Raw genomic sequence first — 18,516 nt, 5'->3', positions numbered from 1 at the left:
ACGAGAGGTCGACTTCGACACTTACTAGTGGTCCAATAATAATACACTATAAAATATAATAAATTGAGGATTTTTATAAACATGATTGTAATTCAGTAGAATGAAGCAAGTAAATAATTCTTTCTTTTATAGGAAATTCCCAAATTCCTTTTCATCATTCATACATGAATTCTCAAGCCGGGAAGAAACAATATCAACTTCAATAAATTCCAAGGCAAGCAATACATGCATGCGCAAATCATGCTGAGGTCGTACAGCCCGATCCAACGATATTTAAATTGTGCATTGCCAGAGGGTCGAATGGCGCGAACCATAGATGCATCTATTACCCCGCTCGCGAATCATACATGCGACGCGGTCAAATATAAATAAACACAACAAATAGTCAATCAAGAGTCCATCAGGGAGCAATTATTCAAGGAAAAACAATTTCTCTTTTAAAAATCAAGAAACGATGTCCGGTCTATTAGAAAATCATTATACACGTTCAATATGTTTTAAGCATTTTAAATTGACAAAAATATTTCAAATATTGCAAGTAAAGCATGCTATTGGGTCCTAGACTACCCGGACTTAAGCATAATAGTAGCTACGCACGGACTCTCGTCACCTCGTGCGTACGTAGCCCCCACAATTAACAGCACATATTCAATTAATTCACCTATGGGGACAGTTTCCTCTTACAAGGTTAGAAAGGAGACTCACCTCGCTCCGAAGTTTCATAACTGGCATTCCACGCCCTTCCGAAGACTCAAATTGATGCACAATGCTCCAAAACTAGCCAATAGTTATGCAAATCCATTAATATATGTTCAATTACTCCTAATGATCCAATTTATAACAATTCCTAACCCCGATCGAAAAGTTGACAAAAATGCCCTCTGGCCCACGTGCCCGGATTCCGAAATTTCTCGAAGATAAAGTTTACCCATAACCTCACGAACTCAAATATATAATTTACTCTCAATTTCATGTTCAAAATCGTGGTCAAAATTCAAGAATACGAATTTTCTAGGTTTTCCCTCAAACCCCAAGTTTCTACCAATTTTCATACTTTAAACCCGTAATAATACCATGTATTTAACTCACAAGGGGTGGAATTAACTTACCTCATGTTTGATGATGAAATCCCCCTCTTCATAGGCTCCAAAATTGCCCAACCAAGAAGAAAAATGGAGGATAATGGGCTAAATCCCGATTTTTAAAGAGCTCACTGCCTCCAGCGCTTCCGTTCCTGCGGTCACTTGACCGCTTCTGTGGTTCCGCAGGTGCGGCATATAGCCCGCTTCTGTGATCCTCCTCCAGCCCCCCCACTTCGCATCTGCGTCTTCCTCACCGCAGGTGCGGTCCCGCTCCTGCGGCGGGGCGACCCCATCTGCGGTCCCAGCACTCCCAGCCAAAGTCGCATCTGGCATCTGCGACCCTCATGGCCGCTTCTGCGGCTCCGCACCTACGGCCAAAACCTCGCAGGTGCAGTTACACCAGATACCAGCTGCTTCAATTCTTCCTCAAAATCCAAATTTTTATCCGTTAACCATCCGGAATCCACCCGAGGCCCCCGGGACCTCGTCCAATTACACCAACCAGTCCCAAAACACGTTACGGACTTGCTCGAGGCCTCAAATCATATCAAACAACGCTAAAATCATGAATCGACCTCCAATCAAAGCTTAATGAACTTTAGAATTTCAAACTTCTGCATTCGATGCCGAAACCTATCAAATCACGTCCGATTGACCTCAAATTTTGCACACAAGTCATATTCGACATTACGGACCTACTCCAACTTCCGGAATCGGAATCCGACCCCGATATCAAAAAGTCCACTTCCGGTCAAACTTCTCAAAACCTTCAAATTTCTATCTTTAGCCAAATGATTCCAAAACGACCTACAGACCTCCGAATTCACTTCCGATCGCGCTCCCAATACCGGAAACACCATACGGAGCTATTCCCAGACTCGGAATCCCAAACGGACATTGATAACACTGAAATGCACTTCAACCCAAACTTATGAAATTTCTCCAAAAATGCTAACTTCCACAATAGGTGCCGAAACGTTCCCGGATCTTCCAAAACCCGATCCGGACATACGCCCAAGTCCGAAATCATCATACGAACCTGCTGGAACCTTCGAATCCCGATTTCCGAGGTCGTTTATTCAAAAATCCAATCTTAGTCAATTCTTTCAACTTAAAGCTTCCGAAATGAGAATTCTCTTTCCAAATCATCTCCGAACTTCCCGGAATTCAATTCCTACCATGCGTACAAGTCATAATACCTGAAGTGAAGCTACTCAGGGCTTCAAACCGCTGAACGACGCGCTAGAGATCAAAACGACCGGTCGGGTCGTTACATATTTTGACCCCCCTCTCCATTTTTTCCATCACCACCATATTTATTCTACCACTTAAGGCTCGTTTTATATGAGGGGTAAGGGATAATTAATTTGGAGACTAAATTTGAGATGAGTTTATCCCATGTTTGGTTGGGATAAAATTGTGGTATAGCCAATCCGGGATTGTAGTATATTTTTTATCCCTATGGGAGGGTGGGATAAGTAATCTCATAATAATTAATCCCGCAATAATTAATCATGGGATAACTTATTCCAATCAAACGACCCCTTATTCTCTATCATCGACCACAAAAATACAATTTACCCGCTTCAAAACTCTAGACCGCCGCTCGCGACCCATTTCTCTCAAAACCAAAACATTTACACTAGTTAGTAACCCCAAGATTGGTAACTATTTCAATTTAGGATCAAGAAAACTCAATGATTTCGAGCATCCAATCAAAGGAAGAAAAAAGGACTAGGATCTGCTTGTAGAGCAATAGTTAACACATGCAAAGAGGTCTCGTTCAACTTCAAATGACTCCATACGTGATGCTAGTAGCTATTCTCGACCTTCATACGACCCAAGATAGCCAACATGCGCGTTACTTTGGCAATTGGGAGGTTATGTGTATAAAACCCTCACTAGTTTTTTCCCCTCTACTCATTCCGATTTCACTCGATTGTGATTGAATCACCACTCCTCCGTCACTCCCCACTATCGGTTTGAATCTGTGAAATCCTAGGGCTTCAACAATCACTATAAATTGGGGTTTTTAACGTTTTCACCTAACACACAGCAAGATATACCTACCACTACACCTAGCATCTGAGAATTTAATACACAAAATAGTTGTTTAGGTAATTTCATAAAAGTCTAGGTTCTTGAACAATTTCTGTTTTTCCTTTTCTTTCTGATTCTAAGTTTGTTACTGATTGAGAGCTTGAGCTCTTGGCTTCCTAGAGGCTAATTTGAACTCTCGTTTGGTTTGTTGTCCTAAAGGAGGTATAACCATTAGGCCTGCCGAGTTCTCAAAAGAACATAGGCCCAAATCTTGCACCAGCGCACTTGGGAGTCTGAACCGTTCATGCTGTTTGCTGGGCCTACCTCTTTCAGGCCCAAACTAGAGTCCTTCCTCGCTCCTTACTGCCTTATTATATTTTGTTATTCATATTTCTCACATTTGACATTACCTTATCATATCTGATTAAAATACTATACTTTACCTTTTAAATCATGTAAGCAACTTAGGCAAGCCCTTAAGGTCATAGGATTAAAAGAAATGTTAAGCTTAATAGTAGTCAGTTTAAATTCGCTAATCATATGCTGCTCATGCTATTAATCTCTTATGTTTACTAACATTTCATAAAGACTTTTGAAGCCAAAAATATCTTAGCAAAGGAAAACGTCAATCTCTCTTTTTAAAAAACAGAAATGGAATCCAAAACAGGCCTTCTAAAAAAGCGAATCTTTCTAAAGCAAAAGTGTCGTAGCCCAACAAAAATTTTAACGATTTCCTCAAGTCTAAGAATTGAGATTTGGAAAGTCAAGGTACATCTTAGGCTCATTTTCTTACAGCATCTTTAATGTATTAGAATTACAAGAATGCCGTTTGTCTTTTTTACCGTTTAAAACTAGCTTTCACGTTAGACAAAATAGTAATCTAATTTATTTTCCTAAATTATAGGAATACTCATTTAATTATTGTTAGTAGACTGTATTTGTAAAATAATTCTGGAAATATAAATGAGTATAAACAGAAATGAACATAAACAAAAATGACATAAAACCAATTCGAGCCCACTGAATTCACAGTGTTTCCTTAAGGAATTTAATCCCCTCCTAGTACCCAAGGTTATGGATTATTTCCTCCCAGGATAGAACGAATTACACACTGGTGTAGTGGTACTTCAAACCCCAGTGTTTCAGCGAACACAAAGTTCGGTAGCAAATCACACTTACTTTTTGCTTTGTTTGATGCTAAAAGTATGCAGAAGAAGGAGAAGAAACTCAGAAAATCGTAGTGAAATTCTGAGCAAAATAGTGTTGTATTTATAGCCAAAGTTAGGCTGAAATCTGAAGAGGTACAACTCTTCAGAATGGTTGTTTATGCAAAACGCCCACAGCATAAATGCCATTACATAAATGGCCATTTACTCAATAATACAGAGGGAAAATAAAGAGGAAAAATTGAAGAGGGTAGTTACTTTTCTGTTACCAAAACAGAAACACGGATTGGATTTAATATTAATATTTTGTTATTAAAACAAATATTTAATAACATTTCTGTTAATATTTTACTATTAACAAATAAATTTGATCCAAAAAGTTAATCAATCAATCGATCATTTGACCAAATCCAAATCCGAATCCGAATCCGAATCCGAAGCCGAAGCCGAAGCTGAAGCCGAAGCCGTAGCCGTAGCCGAAGCCGAAGCCGAGCCGAGCGAGCGACGACGATGACGGCGCGAGGCTTGCCTTCTTCTCAACTCTTTAAGAGCTAGAAGAAGAGCAATTGCTTATATACCCATAAAAAACCTCTTCCTCTTCCAATATGGGACAATGCCCATTTGCCAAGGGGGGAACTTAAAATTTCACTCGAAAATTTTATTTCCCTCCATTTCCCATTCACCCTCTTTTAAGTATTTAATATATTAATTAAATACATCCAAAACCCAACAATCCCCCACATGAATGGGGAATGGCTATATCACGGAAGTATGCATGAAAAATTGTGTGATTCGCAAGTAAGGATTAATTGCATCTGGATAAGTAGGTTTCCCTTTGAACTTTCCGTAGTGAACTTATGTCGGATATACTCGATCAATCGGTAGATTTGATATCTTTGAACCGTCGAACTTTAGTGTATACCTAGACAACCACAAGTCACACAACCAACCCTTAACCGTCTTTGGTTCTCATTGTTGTGTTCGTTTCAGCCATGAACACCGCCTGGTTTCATAAGTGCGTAGAGAACTGGCCTTACAATGTTCTCCTTGAAGCGGCTAACACTTCACACTTACATAGGTGATTCCTAAACGTGTCATCCCGTAGATACACTATATGATATACCCCGTATCAAATTTAGAAATCATTAAAAAGCCTTAATGCTTTATCCTTGGTACTGAACATTGTCTCATCACGAGAATGGACCAAAAGTTTGTTGACATGTGTTGAACNNNAATCAATCCACCACTCTTTAGGATTGCCCACCAAGTTGCATTCGGAAAGCATGGCACATAAATCATCAACATCATCACGCTTTTCAACCATGTTTGCTTGACCCTTCTTCTTGTCTTTCTTTGGAGCACGACACTCCGTAGATTTGTGTCCAGTTTTTCCACAGTTGTAGCAGTTTCCACTGAACCGCTTCTTGCTTGGGTTGTATTTCGGTCCAGAAGCCTTCTTCCTCTTTTTATTCTCTTCAACAATATTTGCTCCCATTATTGTTGAGTTACCACGGCCTCTCTTTTCAGCAGCTTTGTTGTCCTCTTCGATTCTCAACCGAACAATGAGATCTTCAAGGGAAATCTCCTTGCGTTTGTGTTTCAAGTAGTTTTTGAAGTCCTTCCACAAAGGAGGCAACTTCTCAATCATCGCTGCTACTTGAAATGCTTCATTGATAACAAGACCTTCAATGAAATTTCTATTAGTAAAAATACCAAGATTACTACTTTCAACATCAATATTAATTTGAGTTATACCTTCAGCAAGGAGATCGTGAATAATCACTTGCAATTCCTGGACTTGGGTAATAATAGACTTGCTATCTACCATTTTGTAGTCCAAAAACTTTGCAGCAACAAACTTTTTCAACCCGGCATCTTCGGTTTTGTATTTCTTTTCAAGCGCAGTCCACAGTTCCTTTGACGTTTCCACGCCACTGTAGACGTTATACAAAGCATCCTCCAGCCCGCTTAGAATATAATTCTTGCACAAAAAATCTGAACGCTTCCACGCCTCAATCACGAGAAAGCGTTCAGTTTCTGGAGTTTCGTCGGACAGCACAGGAACATCTTCCTTGATGAACTTCTGGAGACTTAGAGTAGTCAAATAGAAGAACATCTTTTGCTGCCAGCGCTTGAAATCAATCCCGGAAAATTTTCCGGGTTTCTCCGCCGGTGCCAATGTTGCCGGTGTCGTTCAACTTGTTGAGGCATTGGCAGTCACCATTGGAACAGCTTGGTTCTCATTTTCATTAGTCATTTCTGTAAAAGAATGACACAAACGTTAAAATCACGTAGATTTTAATAGAGTACAAAACCACAAAGGTTTTACTCTTCCAGAAACAGTAAGTACAAATACAGAAATCAAATTAAATTCCTTAAGATTGTTAGTAGACTGTATTTGTAAAATAATTCTGGAAATATAAATGAGTATAAACAGAAATGAACATAAACAGAAATGACATAAAACCAATTCGAGCCCACTGAATTCACAGTGTTTCCTTAAGGAATTTAATCCCCTCCTAGTACCCAAGGTTATGGATTATTTCCTCCCAGGATAGAACGAATTACACACTGGTGTAGTGGTACTTCAAACCCCAGTATTTCAGCGAACACAAAGTTCGGTAGCAAATCACACTTACTTTTTGCTTTGTTTGATGCTAAAAGTATGCAGAAGAAGGAGAAGAAACTCAGAAAATCGTAGTGAAATTCTGAGCAGAATAGTGTTGTATTTATAGCCAAAGTTAGGCTGAAATCTGAAGAGGTGCAACTCTTCAGAATGGCTGTTTATGCAAAACGCCCACAGCATAAATGCCATTACATAAATGGCCATTTACTCAATAATAAAGAGAGAAAATAAAGAGGGAAAATTGAAGAGGGTAGTTACTTTTCTGTTACCAAAACAGAAAAACGGATTGGATTTAATATTAATATTTTGTTATTAAAACAAATATTTAATAACATTTCTGTTAATATTTTACTATTAACAAATAAATTTGATCCAAAAAGTTAATCAATCAATCGATCATTTGACCAAATCCGAAGCCGAAGCCAAAGCCAAAGCCGTAGCCGAAGCCGAGCCGAGCGAGCAACGACGACGACGGCGCGAGGCTTGCCTTCTTCTCAACTCTTTAAGAGCTAGAAGAAGAGCAATTGCTTATATACCCATAAAAAACCTCCTCCTCTTCCAATATGGGACAATGCCCATTTGCCAAGGGGGGAACTTAAAATTTCACTCAAAAATTTTATTTCCCTCCATTTCCCATTCACCCTCTTTTAAGTATTTAATATATTAATTAAACACATCCAAAACCCAACAATTATTTCCCTAATATTTAGGAATAAACTCTTAATTATTTTGCTAATACTTACGCTTTGATCTAGAGAATTATATTATTTAATTGGAGTCCTTCATATAAACTCTATCTAGATATAGGGTATTGAATTCCAAGCACTTTACGAGTATTCTTTTTATATTAGGTTTACGAATATTTTTTAGTTATAAAAGTTTAGGTTTAGTTGTCCTAATTTTCCTTTTCTTGATTCAGTAGCCCGTATTTTCCTCCCTTTTCCCCAGTTTTAGGTGTCATTTTTCAAGGTTTACAGTAGTTTTTTAACTAACAACATACTCATTTAACTATTATTTTTTATATTTACAATTTTGGTATCAATTTAAATTTTTTGTTATTAAATCATACTTGGGAGCAAGAACAAATATCTAGCGATCACAGACAAGTAACCTCAAAATGTGATGACCCGGCCCGTCGTCACGTGAGTTACCGCCCCGTTTTCCACATATTATGTTTCTCTATGCTCATTATCGGTATTTGAGGTGATCGAGTTGAATTGGATTGGTTTTAGATGGAAATGAGACACTTAGTCTCTTTAAGGAAAGCTTGTTTTGGAAAAGTCAACCGGAAGTTGACTATTGAGTTAGAGGGCTCGGATGTGATTTCCGGTGATTCGGTTAGCTTTGGGGGATGATTTGTGACTTAAGAGCGTGATTGGAAGTGATTTCGGAGGTCCGGTGTGGAATTAGGCTTGAATTGGCGAAGTTAGTATTTTGGCGAATTCCGGTTGGTGGGTGAGATTTTGATCCGGGGGTCGGAATGGAATTCCGAGAGTTTCAGTAGTTCCGTTAGGTGATTTTGGATGTGTGTGCAAAATTTCAGGTCATTCGGAGATGTTTTGGTTGGGTTTTTGATCGAATGCGTATTTCGGAAGTTTTTAAGAAACTTAGGCTTGAATCCGATGCGATTTAATGGTTTTAGCAATGTTTGATGTGTTCTGAGGATGGGAACAAGTTTGAATGGGGTTTTAGGATGTGTTGGTATTTTTGGTTGAGGTCCCGGGGGCCTCGGGGTGATTTCGGGTGGTTAAACGGAAGAAAAGAAATTGAAGTTGGAAATTGCAGGTTCTTGGTTGCAGCAGGTATTTCCGCATCTGCGGAAAGGAGACCGCAGATGCGGCTCTGCGGAAGCGGAGAAGGCATCGCAGGTGCGGAAGAGGGTGAGGCTGAGTAGTTTCCGCAGAAGCGGAAAGGTATTCACAAAAGCGGATCCGCATGAGCGGAAAAGTCACCGCTGAAGCGGTTTGGGCCTGGGGGTGAAGTTCCGCAGAAGCGGGAAATGAGTCACAGAAGCGGCCTCTGAGATTTAATGAGATTCCGCTTAAGCGGACAAGGACCGCAAAAGCGGTCACGCGAAAGCGGGCATGGGGACCGCAGAAGCGGAAACCCCTGAAGGCCAGTAAGAGTTTAATATCATTTTTCATCCGCGAGGGTTATGTATTTTCCTCCATTGTTGAGCAAGCTTGAGAGCTCTTGACGGGGTTTTAGAGAGTTTTGACTGGGAATCGATTGGAGGTAAGTCCTATGGCCTAGAAACATCATTTTATTGAAGAATCAACCTTTAATTCTTGGAAAAATTGGGTAAAAATTGGAAGAACTAGGGCTTGGTTTTTGAAATGAAAATTTGGGATTTGAGGGGGCATTTGGGCTCCGATTTTGGTAAATTTGATATGTATAGACTCGTGGCGAGACGAGGAATCCGGAGATGTGAATTTTGTAATTTTTCGAGAAGTGGGCCCAGGGCTCGGGTTTTGCCAACTTCATGATTTTCGACGTTTTTTGAGTATTTTCGATTGGGTTATGTTTCTTTGGCCTATTGTAATGTATTCCTTATGGTTTTGATCAGTTTCAACGCGCGAGGAGGTCGATTCGAGGGGAAAGGGCTTGGCGATCTAGACTTTTGGCCGGCTAGAGGTGAGTAATGATTTTAAATGACGTCCTGAGGGTTTGAAACCCCGGATTTGCACAACTTGGTGCTGTGTTGAGATGAGACACACGTTCAATGGCGAGCATGGGGTCATTTACTATTGGGGATTGTGACTTGGTCCAATCCGGAGGATATTTTACCGCGTATTAACTATGACTTGTTGTTTTACACTGTGATTTGGGCTATTTGCCATATTTGGGGCTTATTGCCGACTGTTTGAACTCCTTATGAACTATCATCACTGTTTTCCTCACTATTTGAAATATTATTTGAACTCAGTCCATGTGATTTATACTGTTTCATTAACTCAACTATATTTACTCAAACTTAGAGTTTTAACTGATATTTGGACTATTGTTTGAGCTGAGTATTATTGTTTTACTGATGCCCGAGGGGTCTTTTGACTATTTTTGGACTGGTTGAGGCTGAGGGCCTTATGTGAGGGAATGATGAGTGATGTGAGGAGGCTTTCAGGCCTCGAGTGTATTGTGAGCAGGCTTTCAGGCCTCGTATTGATATGGTTCAGGCTTTCAGGCCTTGTTGATAGCGCTTGGGCTGTAGGAGCCCCTCCGGAGTCTGCACACCCACAGTGAGCGCGGGTACCCATCTAGAGCGGTTAACTTTTAGACAGTGGTAACAATGACACTGTTATGCGCATTTTGGTCAGGTAATAATGACTGACCAATCAGGTAACAATGACTAATCAGTGGTAACAATGGCACTGTAATACGCGTTTTGGTCAGGTAACAATGGCTGACCGGTCAGGTAACAATGACAGACCAGGAACAAAAATCATGCCTGAGGGGCAGTGTTCTGAGCATTTCTTACTGGTTGAGCATAATTGATTTAATTGTTTTCAAAGAGAATTTCTTGCTATATTTCACTGGTTTTACTGTTTTATCTAGTTTTTACTGCTTGAGATAGCATTACTTGTGCCTTTACGGGATTTTATATTCTGAGTCGTTATTTTTTTTTATTACTCACTGGGTCGGAGTACTCACATTACTCCCTGCACCATGTGTGCAGATACAGGCATAGCTGAGTTCGTTCCTGAGTGCTGATTCCTTCCAGACCAGGCGGACCCGGAGAGACGAGGTAGCTGTCGACGTCCACAGCTCCGTTTCTTCCTTATCATCAGTATTTCATTTATCTTCGGACTATGTTCTTAGACACAGACTTGTAGTATTTCATTTAAACTCTGTAGTAGCTCATGACTTGTGACACCCCGATCATCGGGCTGAGTTTGGGATGGTTTTTCCCCGTTATGCTACGTTTTATTTCCGCACTTATGATTATTCAGTAACTATGATTTAGACCTGTTTATGCTAAGAAATTATTAAAAGAAGTGTTAGTGTTCTGTTGGCTGGCCTTGTCTTCACGAGGGGCGCCATCACGACCGGGTTGGAAATTGGGTCGTGACACAAAAGTTCATCAATTCTAATTTTTAAAAATTCAAGTATCAAGTTTAACTAAAAAAAAATATTTTAATTTTAAGGATTCAAAAGAAAGAGAAGTGTTCGATAGATTTAATAACACTAATAGTTGTACTAACATAATAATCCAAAAATGATGTGTCATAGCAAATTTTTCATTAATCTGAACATAGCATTTTTATTGGATAAAAATTATAACTACAGTTAAATATTTAAAGCTTGAGATGAGCTAATAATAATATTCGAATAAACAAAAATAAATTATTCTCTTTAACATTAAGAATAAATAATTAAGTCCTTAAATTAATCAACCAGAAAAGTCTTTGATTTAACTAGTCTGCAAAAAATGCAAGTCATTTCTTTCTATTCATCATATAAATAGGTTATAATATAGTACTAAGCGTCAAATAGTTAAAAATACAAATGAGATAAAATATATTCTAAGTGAGTAGTCATTAATTATTTATCTTTCTTTTGGTATTCATTTAAACCAATGACAACTTCCGGTATTTTTTAAGTACTAAGTTACTTATTGTAAAATATTAAATTAATGTAGATATTTTAAAACTTAGCATTTGATAACTTGATTTACATGTTCTTTCTGTACTTCATTGACCATGTATTCTGCCAAGAAAAAAAGAAAAACATCGAAAGACGTCAAATGATAATTTTCATCTAGAAGCAGTCAAAATAAGAAAGAATCTAATTTCAGCCAATGAAATGAAGCTATAGTTTGCAGGTGATGTTACTATAAGTGCACGTGCATTGAAATTAATGGACTACGCCCTATTTTCATATTTTCATTGGCCGCCACTGATCTTTTTTGGCACAGTAGTAAAGATACTCAATAAATGTTTGCTTAATGCAGAAGACAAATGGTGGTACCCCACAAACACAAACTCCTTTAATTTTAATACTATAAACTCTTCTCTATATCTCCATTTTTATTGGACCAACTCACCATTCTTTTTTTTGTCTTTTCCTATTCGGTATTCGATACTCATACTAAGCCTTAACTAAGCTCCCATTTCAGGCATAAAATTTGGAAGTTTTTTTCTTTTTTAAATTTATTTTCAAATATTTGCTTGTGTATAAATTTTATTTTGCTGTTGGTATTACTTGTTGTTACTGTTTTCTTTTTCTTTCCTCGAACCAATAACTTATCTACTCTCAAGGTAGGGGTAAGGTCTGCATACACACTACTTTCTGCAGACCCCTCTCGTGAGATTATACTGAGTTTGTTGTTGTTGTTGTTATAGATTTTTAACCTTTTTTTTTTTAGATTTGTGACAAAATCTTCCAATCTTAAAAACAACTCTAGAGTAGTTTTTAAAGTTTTTTACTTACAAAACTTTAAATTCTTTTCAAGTAAAATGCATGTCTAAATACAATTTGAACTTTAAAAAAATTATTTATTTTTTCAAGTTTCGATCAAATCTATATCCTTAAAAGGTAAAATGCTCAGTGAATTTGCATCACTCAAATCCTATTAAAGGGAAAATGCTCTTTAACATGATTTTTTTATATTCGTGGTTCGAATCCAAAACTTTTGATTAAGGAGGAAAGTATTCTATCTGTCCCATCACAACTGTGGCCAACTTATTTTTCTTCTTGAATTTAATACTACTACTCTTCAAATGAGAAGTTTTATTTTGTGTCTCATACAACTGACACTAGTTGTATGAGACTCCTTTTTATCTTATAAAATTGTGGACCCCAATCTTACACTGCTGGGTCCATAGAATTCTGGGTCCACAAAACTGTGAGACAAAAAATTATCTCATATAACTAGTGTAAGTTGTATGAGATACAAAATAAAATTTTCCCTCTTCAAATTATTCCAAAAAATTTCAAACTTTTTCACAAAAATATCTGCTTCTTTAGTTATTTTCTTTGCTTAAACCGGACCCACCTGCTCTTTCTCCTCTTCTTCCTCCTCCACAACATAAGAAATAACTGTGTCGGTTCCTCAAATCTTTTTCATTTTCAGACAACCATACAATACAAGAGAATTATGAAAAACTCCACCGACTTTACACAGCTGCTGCTTTCAGATATTTCTTTATTTCTATCTCGGCGTTACTTATATAAACCTCTCTTAAACCCCATTTTTTTTCACCGTTCTTCATTTTATCAAACACCCTTTTGGAAATTCCCTCTCTTTGATCCATAAAAATTCAATCTTTATATTGTTGTGAAAAAAAATCATATGAACCCTTTTGATAAAAACCCAATTTCTCAACCTCCTGGGTCAGAATCTGATACACTGCCACCACACAGTATTACTATGGACCCTGAATTTGCTGTGTATTCTGAGCCCCCAACTTCTCCTTTTATCAATCTTGAATCTTTTTCAGCTGGGGAGGAAGGATTAGGTGTGGTGCAGCCTATGGAGTGTTTACATGGGACACAAATTCCACCATTTTTGTCAAAGACTTTTGATTTAGTTGATGACTCTTCATTGGATTTGATCATTTCTTGGGGTAGTAAAGGAGAAAGCTTTGTAGTGTGGGACCCAGTGGAGTTTTCTAGAATGATTCTTCCCAAAAATTTCAAGCACAACAATTTCTCCAGCTTTGTGAGACAGCTTAATACTTATGTGGGTATCACCTTAGCACAAAGCCAAGAATATTTGGCTCATGTGTTACTACTCTAGTTCTAGTTCTTTTAACTCTTGCATCCTTTTTTTTGTTAATTCTTTTACCTTGTATGTAATTGTTGTTGGAGATTTTCATGTATCTTTGTTTTTTTGTTCTTCTCACTTTCTGTAAATTTTTAGTGTATATTTTATGTTGCTGTTGTTATGGAATAACACGGTCTGTGAACATTCATGTAGACGACCCCAACTTGTTCGGGACTGAGACGTAGTTGTTGCTGCTGTTGTAATAATTTGTAACAATGACGATGTAAATGTAAATAGTTCTTTCTTGTGTTGTAATTAGTAGTGCTACAGTTGTAAATAACTTCAGAGAAACGACTTTTCATAATAGTTTATTAGTTTTGGTACTCTGTAAATGGATGTCTTTGAAACTTTTGGTGGATATTAAGGAAAATGATAAAGGTTGCGCTGTTCGTGGTTTGGGCTTGTAGATAAAGCTAAGATGCTGAGAGCATCTCTCTGCATTAATCTGCTGAATTTGGGAGGTTCATCAAATTCTGCAGGTAGAATTTCTGAGGTTTTGATTAAACAGCTTGTTTAAGCTTTCTATAGTTTATATATATGTACGGTTTTTACTGCAAAAGATGTACTGATTGTGTATTTCTAGTGTAATGCAGCTTCTGGAACTCATGAAAATTTGACAGCTAACATCTGGTTTTGTATAAAGTTTTCATTGTGTTATATGAATAATGAATGTATTCTCATGTTGTAGGCATGTTGGGTTCTATTATTCAGTTTTTAAATAATTTTTTGGGGCAATTTTGTCCAGGGTTTTCGCAAAGTTGATGCTGACAGGTGGGAGTTTGCGAATGAAGGGTTCTTGAGAGGAAAAAGGCATTTGTTGAAGAACATACAGAGGCGAAGATCACCTCAGTCGCATCAGACGGGGAGTTCATCTGCTGAAGCAGGGAAAGGTACAATGGATGAGATAGAGAAACTGAGGAAGGAGAAGAGTTCGATGATGCAGGATGTCGTTGAATTGCAGCAGCAGCAGCGTGGAACGGTCCAACAAATGGAGGCTGTTAATGAGAAGCTTCAGGCTGCAGAACTGAGACAGAAACAGATGGTTTCATTCTTGGCCAAGGTGTTTCAGAATCCCGCATTCTTGGCTCGTCTTCGGCAGATGAAGGAACAAGAAAAAATTACTTCTCCAAGAACAATGAGGAAATTCGTTAAACATCAGCCACACAATCAGGATAGACCGGAGTCTTCCATTGAAGGGCAGATAGTCAAGTACAGGCCTGATTTTCAAGACCTTGTTACATCCTTTGAGAACCCGGACTTCAATCCGGTTGTGGATCAACAACTACCTGAAACTGGCTTTGGTGCAGAAGCAATGCTTTTAAAAAATCAAGAACGGGTTATAGAAGGAGCTTCGAACTTTAACCCCGAAGACTGTTATTTTGAGGGGAAGAATGTAGCTAGCCCTCAATTAGAAGTCATGCCTGAGTGTTTTGTCTCTTTCCCGGAAGAGTTGGAAAAGGAGAAGAACATCTTAGGATTTTCCTCACCAGGTATTGAAAGTATGGTGAAAGAACAGGAAGTATGGAGCATGGGTTTTGAAGCCAGTATGTCAAGTACTGGCACTGAGTTATGGGGTAGTCTTAGCAACTATGATGTCCCAGACTTTGGAGTTAGCGCTGGTTTGCCAGATGTGTTGTGGGATATAGATCCCTTGCAGGAAGCTGGAAGTTCTGGTGTCGATAAGTGGCCAAATGATGAGTCTCCTTTTGGGCTGCCGAAGAATGATAGTTTTTAGGAAGAGTACCCTTCCTTCAGTGTGCGTTTTCGATACTAGCCATAGTTTAGTTGATGGGATATAATACTGAATGATTGATTATAAATTTTTTAGTGCATAATTACTTTCCACTGATTCTTTTCTTCTATATTCCCCTCCTCCTGGTCTGCAATTTTCACTGCTAATGGTGCTTAACTGTAAAGATTTGAAGGCATAATCTGCAGATATTTCCTGCTAACATCTATTCTTTGAAGTTGTGAAATGTGCAGGTTTGCAGCACTGGAGGCGAGTATGGGGTTTCTTCTGAGAATCCTGGACCGGAATGACATTGCTCGCTCAAGATTTTTAATCCAGGTATGGGGACCTTGTGGTGACTTATATGATTATGATTGCTTGATGAATAGTGTTATTTTACCAGAATTCTTTGACATGAAGCTGATTATAAACAGACATGGTGTGCAGTTCTTGAATGTTACTTGCATTAGTAGAGTATTAGCTTTCTGTATTTTAGCTCACCAAGCCCGGCTGTTCTGAAGTTTCTCTTTATCTGAGTGTGAACGAGAAATTGGGAAGGTGAATTAGCATATCTCCTTTAGACTTACTTCCCATTTTCCAACCAGAACCTACTAAAAAACACTTCAGGGACTGTGTTCAAGATACTATCTTAGGTAGTTTAACAAACCATTTGATCTAGATAAAGAGAGGTTGAGGTATCACATGCTTCTTTAGAATTTTTGCTTGCAAAATTTAGGAGAGAATCAAGAACTGATGGCCAAAAGGTGGCATTTTATCCAACTTAGTCACTGGATCCATAAATGGTATTCATGATGTGTAGAAGGCGGACAAGATTTTGAACCATCAACCAAGGGAAGAAGGTTGTAGTTTTTTTAAGGTTGCGACTGAGAATTCCTTCCAAGTCAGGTAGGATCAGATACATAATTTGATGAAATCGTTGATATTAGAGACAGTTGGGAAAGATTTGGAAGGTCTAAGGAGGGATGAGAGCAAATGAGTTGACTGGTAGAGGGATTTTAGAAGTGTTTCATGCCTTATAGCTTACATACTATTATCTGTTCTATATTTGATTTGATTCCTTAATAATGTGTCTTCTTTGTTTAAGTTCTTTTGCTGTTGCTTGGATCTTATACCCTCAGCCAAGCAGCTTGCTTTGTGGAGTCTCTGCCTTAGGTAAGCAATGATGCATAAAAAAACTGCTAATAAATCCTGCTAAATGATTTGATTTCCCATTATCTTATTTGTATCTTCCTAATTGTATAGGATGTTCCCAGGAGCAATCTGATTGCAGCACACACATCTAACTTTTTGGACATTCTGTAAGACATGGCTAGGACGACGACAATAACAACATACCCAGTATAATCCCAAATAGTGGGTTCTGGTGAGGGTAGTGTGTACACAGCCCTTACTCCTACCTTGTGAAGATAGATAGGTTGTTTCCAATAGACCCTCGGCTCAGGAAAGCATAAGCACCAAATTAATAAAAAGAAAGACAAGAAGAGACCACAACGAGAATCCATGTAAAAGCAGATGGTCATAGAAACCTAAATACCAAGAGAATGCAAGAGTATGCACTAATACTACCGGTATGAACAATCTAGGGTTGGGGTTATTAGTTTCATTCTAGGAGACGGTATCAAATATATAGGGGGCGGACGCATCTCTTCTGATCTTTTCTTGTATTTAGCTTATGTTTCAATATTTTTATTAGTTATTACTTACTCTTTTCAACTTTGTGAATCAAATTCCTTATATATTTTTTTGATACACAATTACAATTATAGCCTGTCTCTGTAAGGTGAGAGTGAAATCTATCCTTCCATTCACTAGACCATCTAACCTATTACCATAATTCTTGACCTCCACACCTCACACCTTTCTCAAGGCGTCAACGGAAGATGCGTCGTAGGATTTGGAAAAGAAAAATAATGAGTTTATTTTATTTTGTTTTCCAATTATATATTATCGAAAGTTGCCACTTAAAATGCCAAGTGTCATTTTTCTGGTTAACCATTTTGAGCTCTAATAAAGTTTATCTCGATGACACATTGTCACTTTTGCGCATAAATATTATAGAAACCTTCCAGAATATAACGTTTTGAGTAACCAAACCAATTTTTCTTAGACAAATTGACCAAACTAATAGCCTGTCTGGCCAAGCTTCTCCACTCCTGGAAGCATATTTTTTTTTCCCAAAAAAAATGCTTTTTTTTCGAAGTTGAAGTATTTGGCCAAGCTTTTGGAAGAAAAAAAGTGCTTTTGAAGAGAAGCAGAAGCGGTTTTGGAAAAACAGAAAAAAGTAGCTTCTCTCAAAAATCACTTTTGAGAAAAATACACTTAGAATCAGTTTTTAAAAGCTTTGGTCAAACACTAATTGCTGCTCAGAAATAATTTTTAATTAATTAGCCAAACACAAATTACTTCTCACCGAAAGTACTTCTGAGAAAAACACTTTTCATAATAAGCTGATTTTTATAGCTTGGTCAAATAGGACTATTAGTTGTTTTGAGTAACCAAACCCAATTTTCTTACACGAAGTTACTCAGGTACATAACAATACATTCAAGTCAATGAGAGAGGGGTAGAAGGAAAAAAGAAAAAGGAGATACATTCTGCCTGTCTTCTTAATGCTCGAGTTGTTAGGAAGCTAAAGAATGTCTTCACTAGATACATTTCGGGTGTTCCAAAGGTTTAAGAATAATGCTATCATCCAAAAGGTTGGTCAAATTCTCTAGGGCAGAATACATACTTTACCCATCGACCTTGTCCTCAAATCTCTCTTACATACCTGTTAAAGACGGGAATAATATTACACACCAAAACTTTTAACGGTGTGTCAATTACACACCACTTCGGTGTTTGACCACATGTGCTTAAAGACTGCTATTACACGCGCCAATCAGCGTCTGACACGTGTCATAAATGGTTAAAAAAAAAGAAAAAACTGAAAAAAAACCTCTACCCCCAACCCCACTCCTCATCTTCCCAAAGAAAAAAATACAGAAAAAAACCCACCCCCTCCTCATCTCCCCAACCCCATCATCTTCTCCACCACCACTATCCTACCACCAACCCTTCCACTATAAGCACCTTCTTCCTCAACTATA

The 18,516-nt window shown here is 38.1% G+C and overlaps 1 protein-coding gene across 2 annotated transcripts; it reads left to right on the top strand.

Annotated features, from left to right (window-relative positions):
* LOC109229733 (heat stress transcription factor A-3) lies at window positions 12,900-15,522 on the top strand. Of its 2 annotated transcripts, none has more exons than XR_002068600.1 (2): window positions 12,900-14,156; window positions 14,423-14,513. XR_002068600.1 is itself a non-coding variant. In XM_019395275.1 (2 exons), exons 1-2 carry the CDS (start codon window positions 13,204-13,206, stop codon window positions 15,410-15,412), a joined length of 1,380 nt encoding a protein of 459 aa, XP_019250820.1. In that variant the 5' UTR covers window positions 12,934-13,203; the 3' UTR covers window positions 15,413-15,522. The 2 variants fall into 2 exon arrangements, 1 of the variants encoding a protein (XP_019250820.1); XM_019395275.1 differs by having other exon boundaries at window positions 12,934-13,593; window positions 14,423-15,522.

This window comes from Nicotiana attenuata, chromosome 7 (genome assembly GCF_001879085.1).
Source record: "Nicotiana attenuata strain UT chromosome 7, NIATTr2, whole genome shotgun sequence".
Lineage (NCBI taxonomy): Eukaryota > Viridiplantae > Streptophyta > Magnoliopsida > Solanales > Solanaceae > Nicotiana > Nicotiana attenuata.
This window is presented reverse-complemented; position numbering and strand designations above follow the sequence as displayed.

Excerpts from the sequence above, each read along its gene's own strand:
- LOC109229733 (XM_019395275.1), top strand. The coding sequence starts at position 13,204 with ATGAACCCTTTTGATAAAAACCCAATTTCTCAACCTCCTGGGTCAGAA. Across the intron at positions 13,594-14,422 it reads TGAGACAGCTTAATACTTAT|GGTTTTCGCAAAGTTGATGC; the intron begins GTGGGTATCACC and ends AATTTTGTCCAG.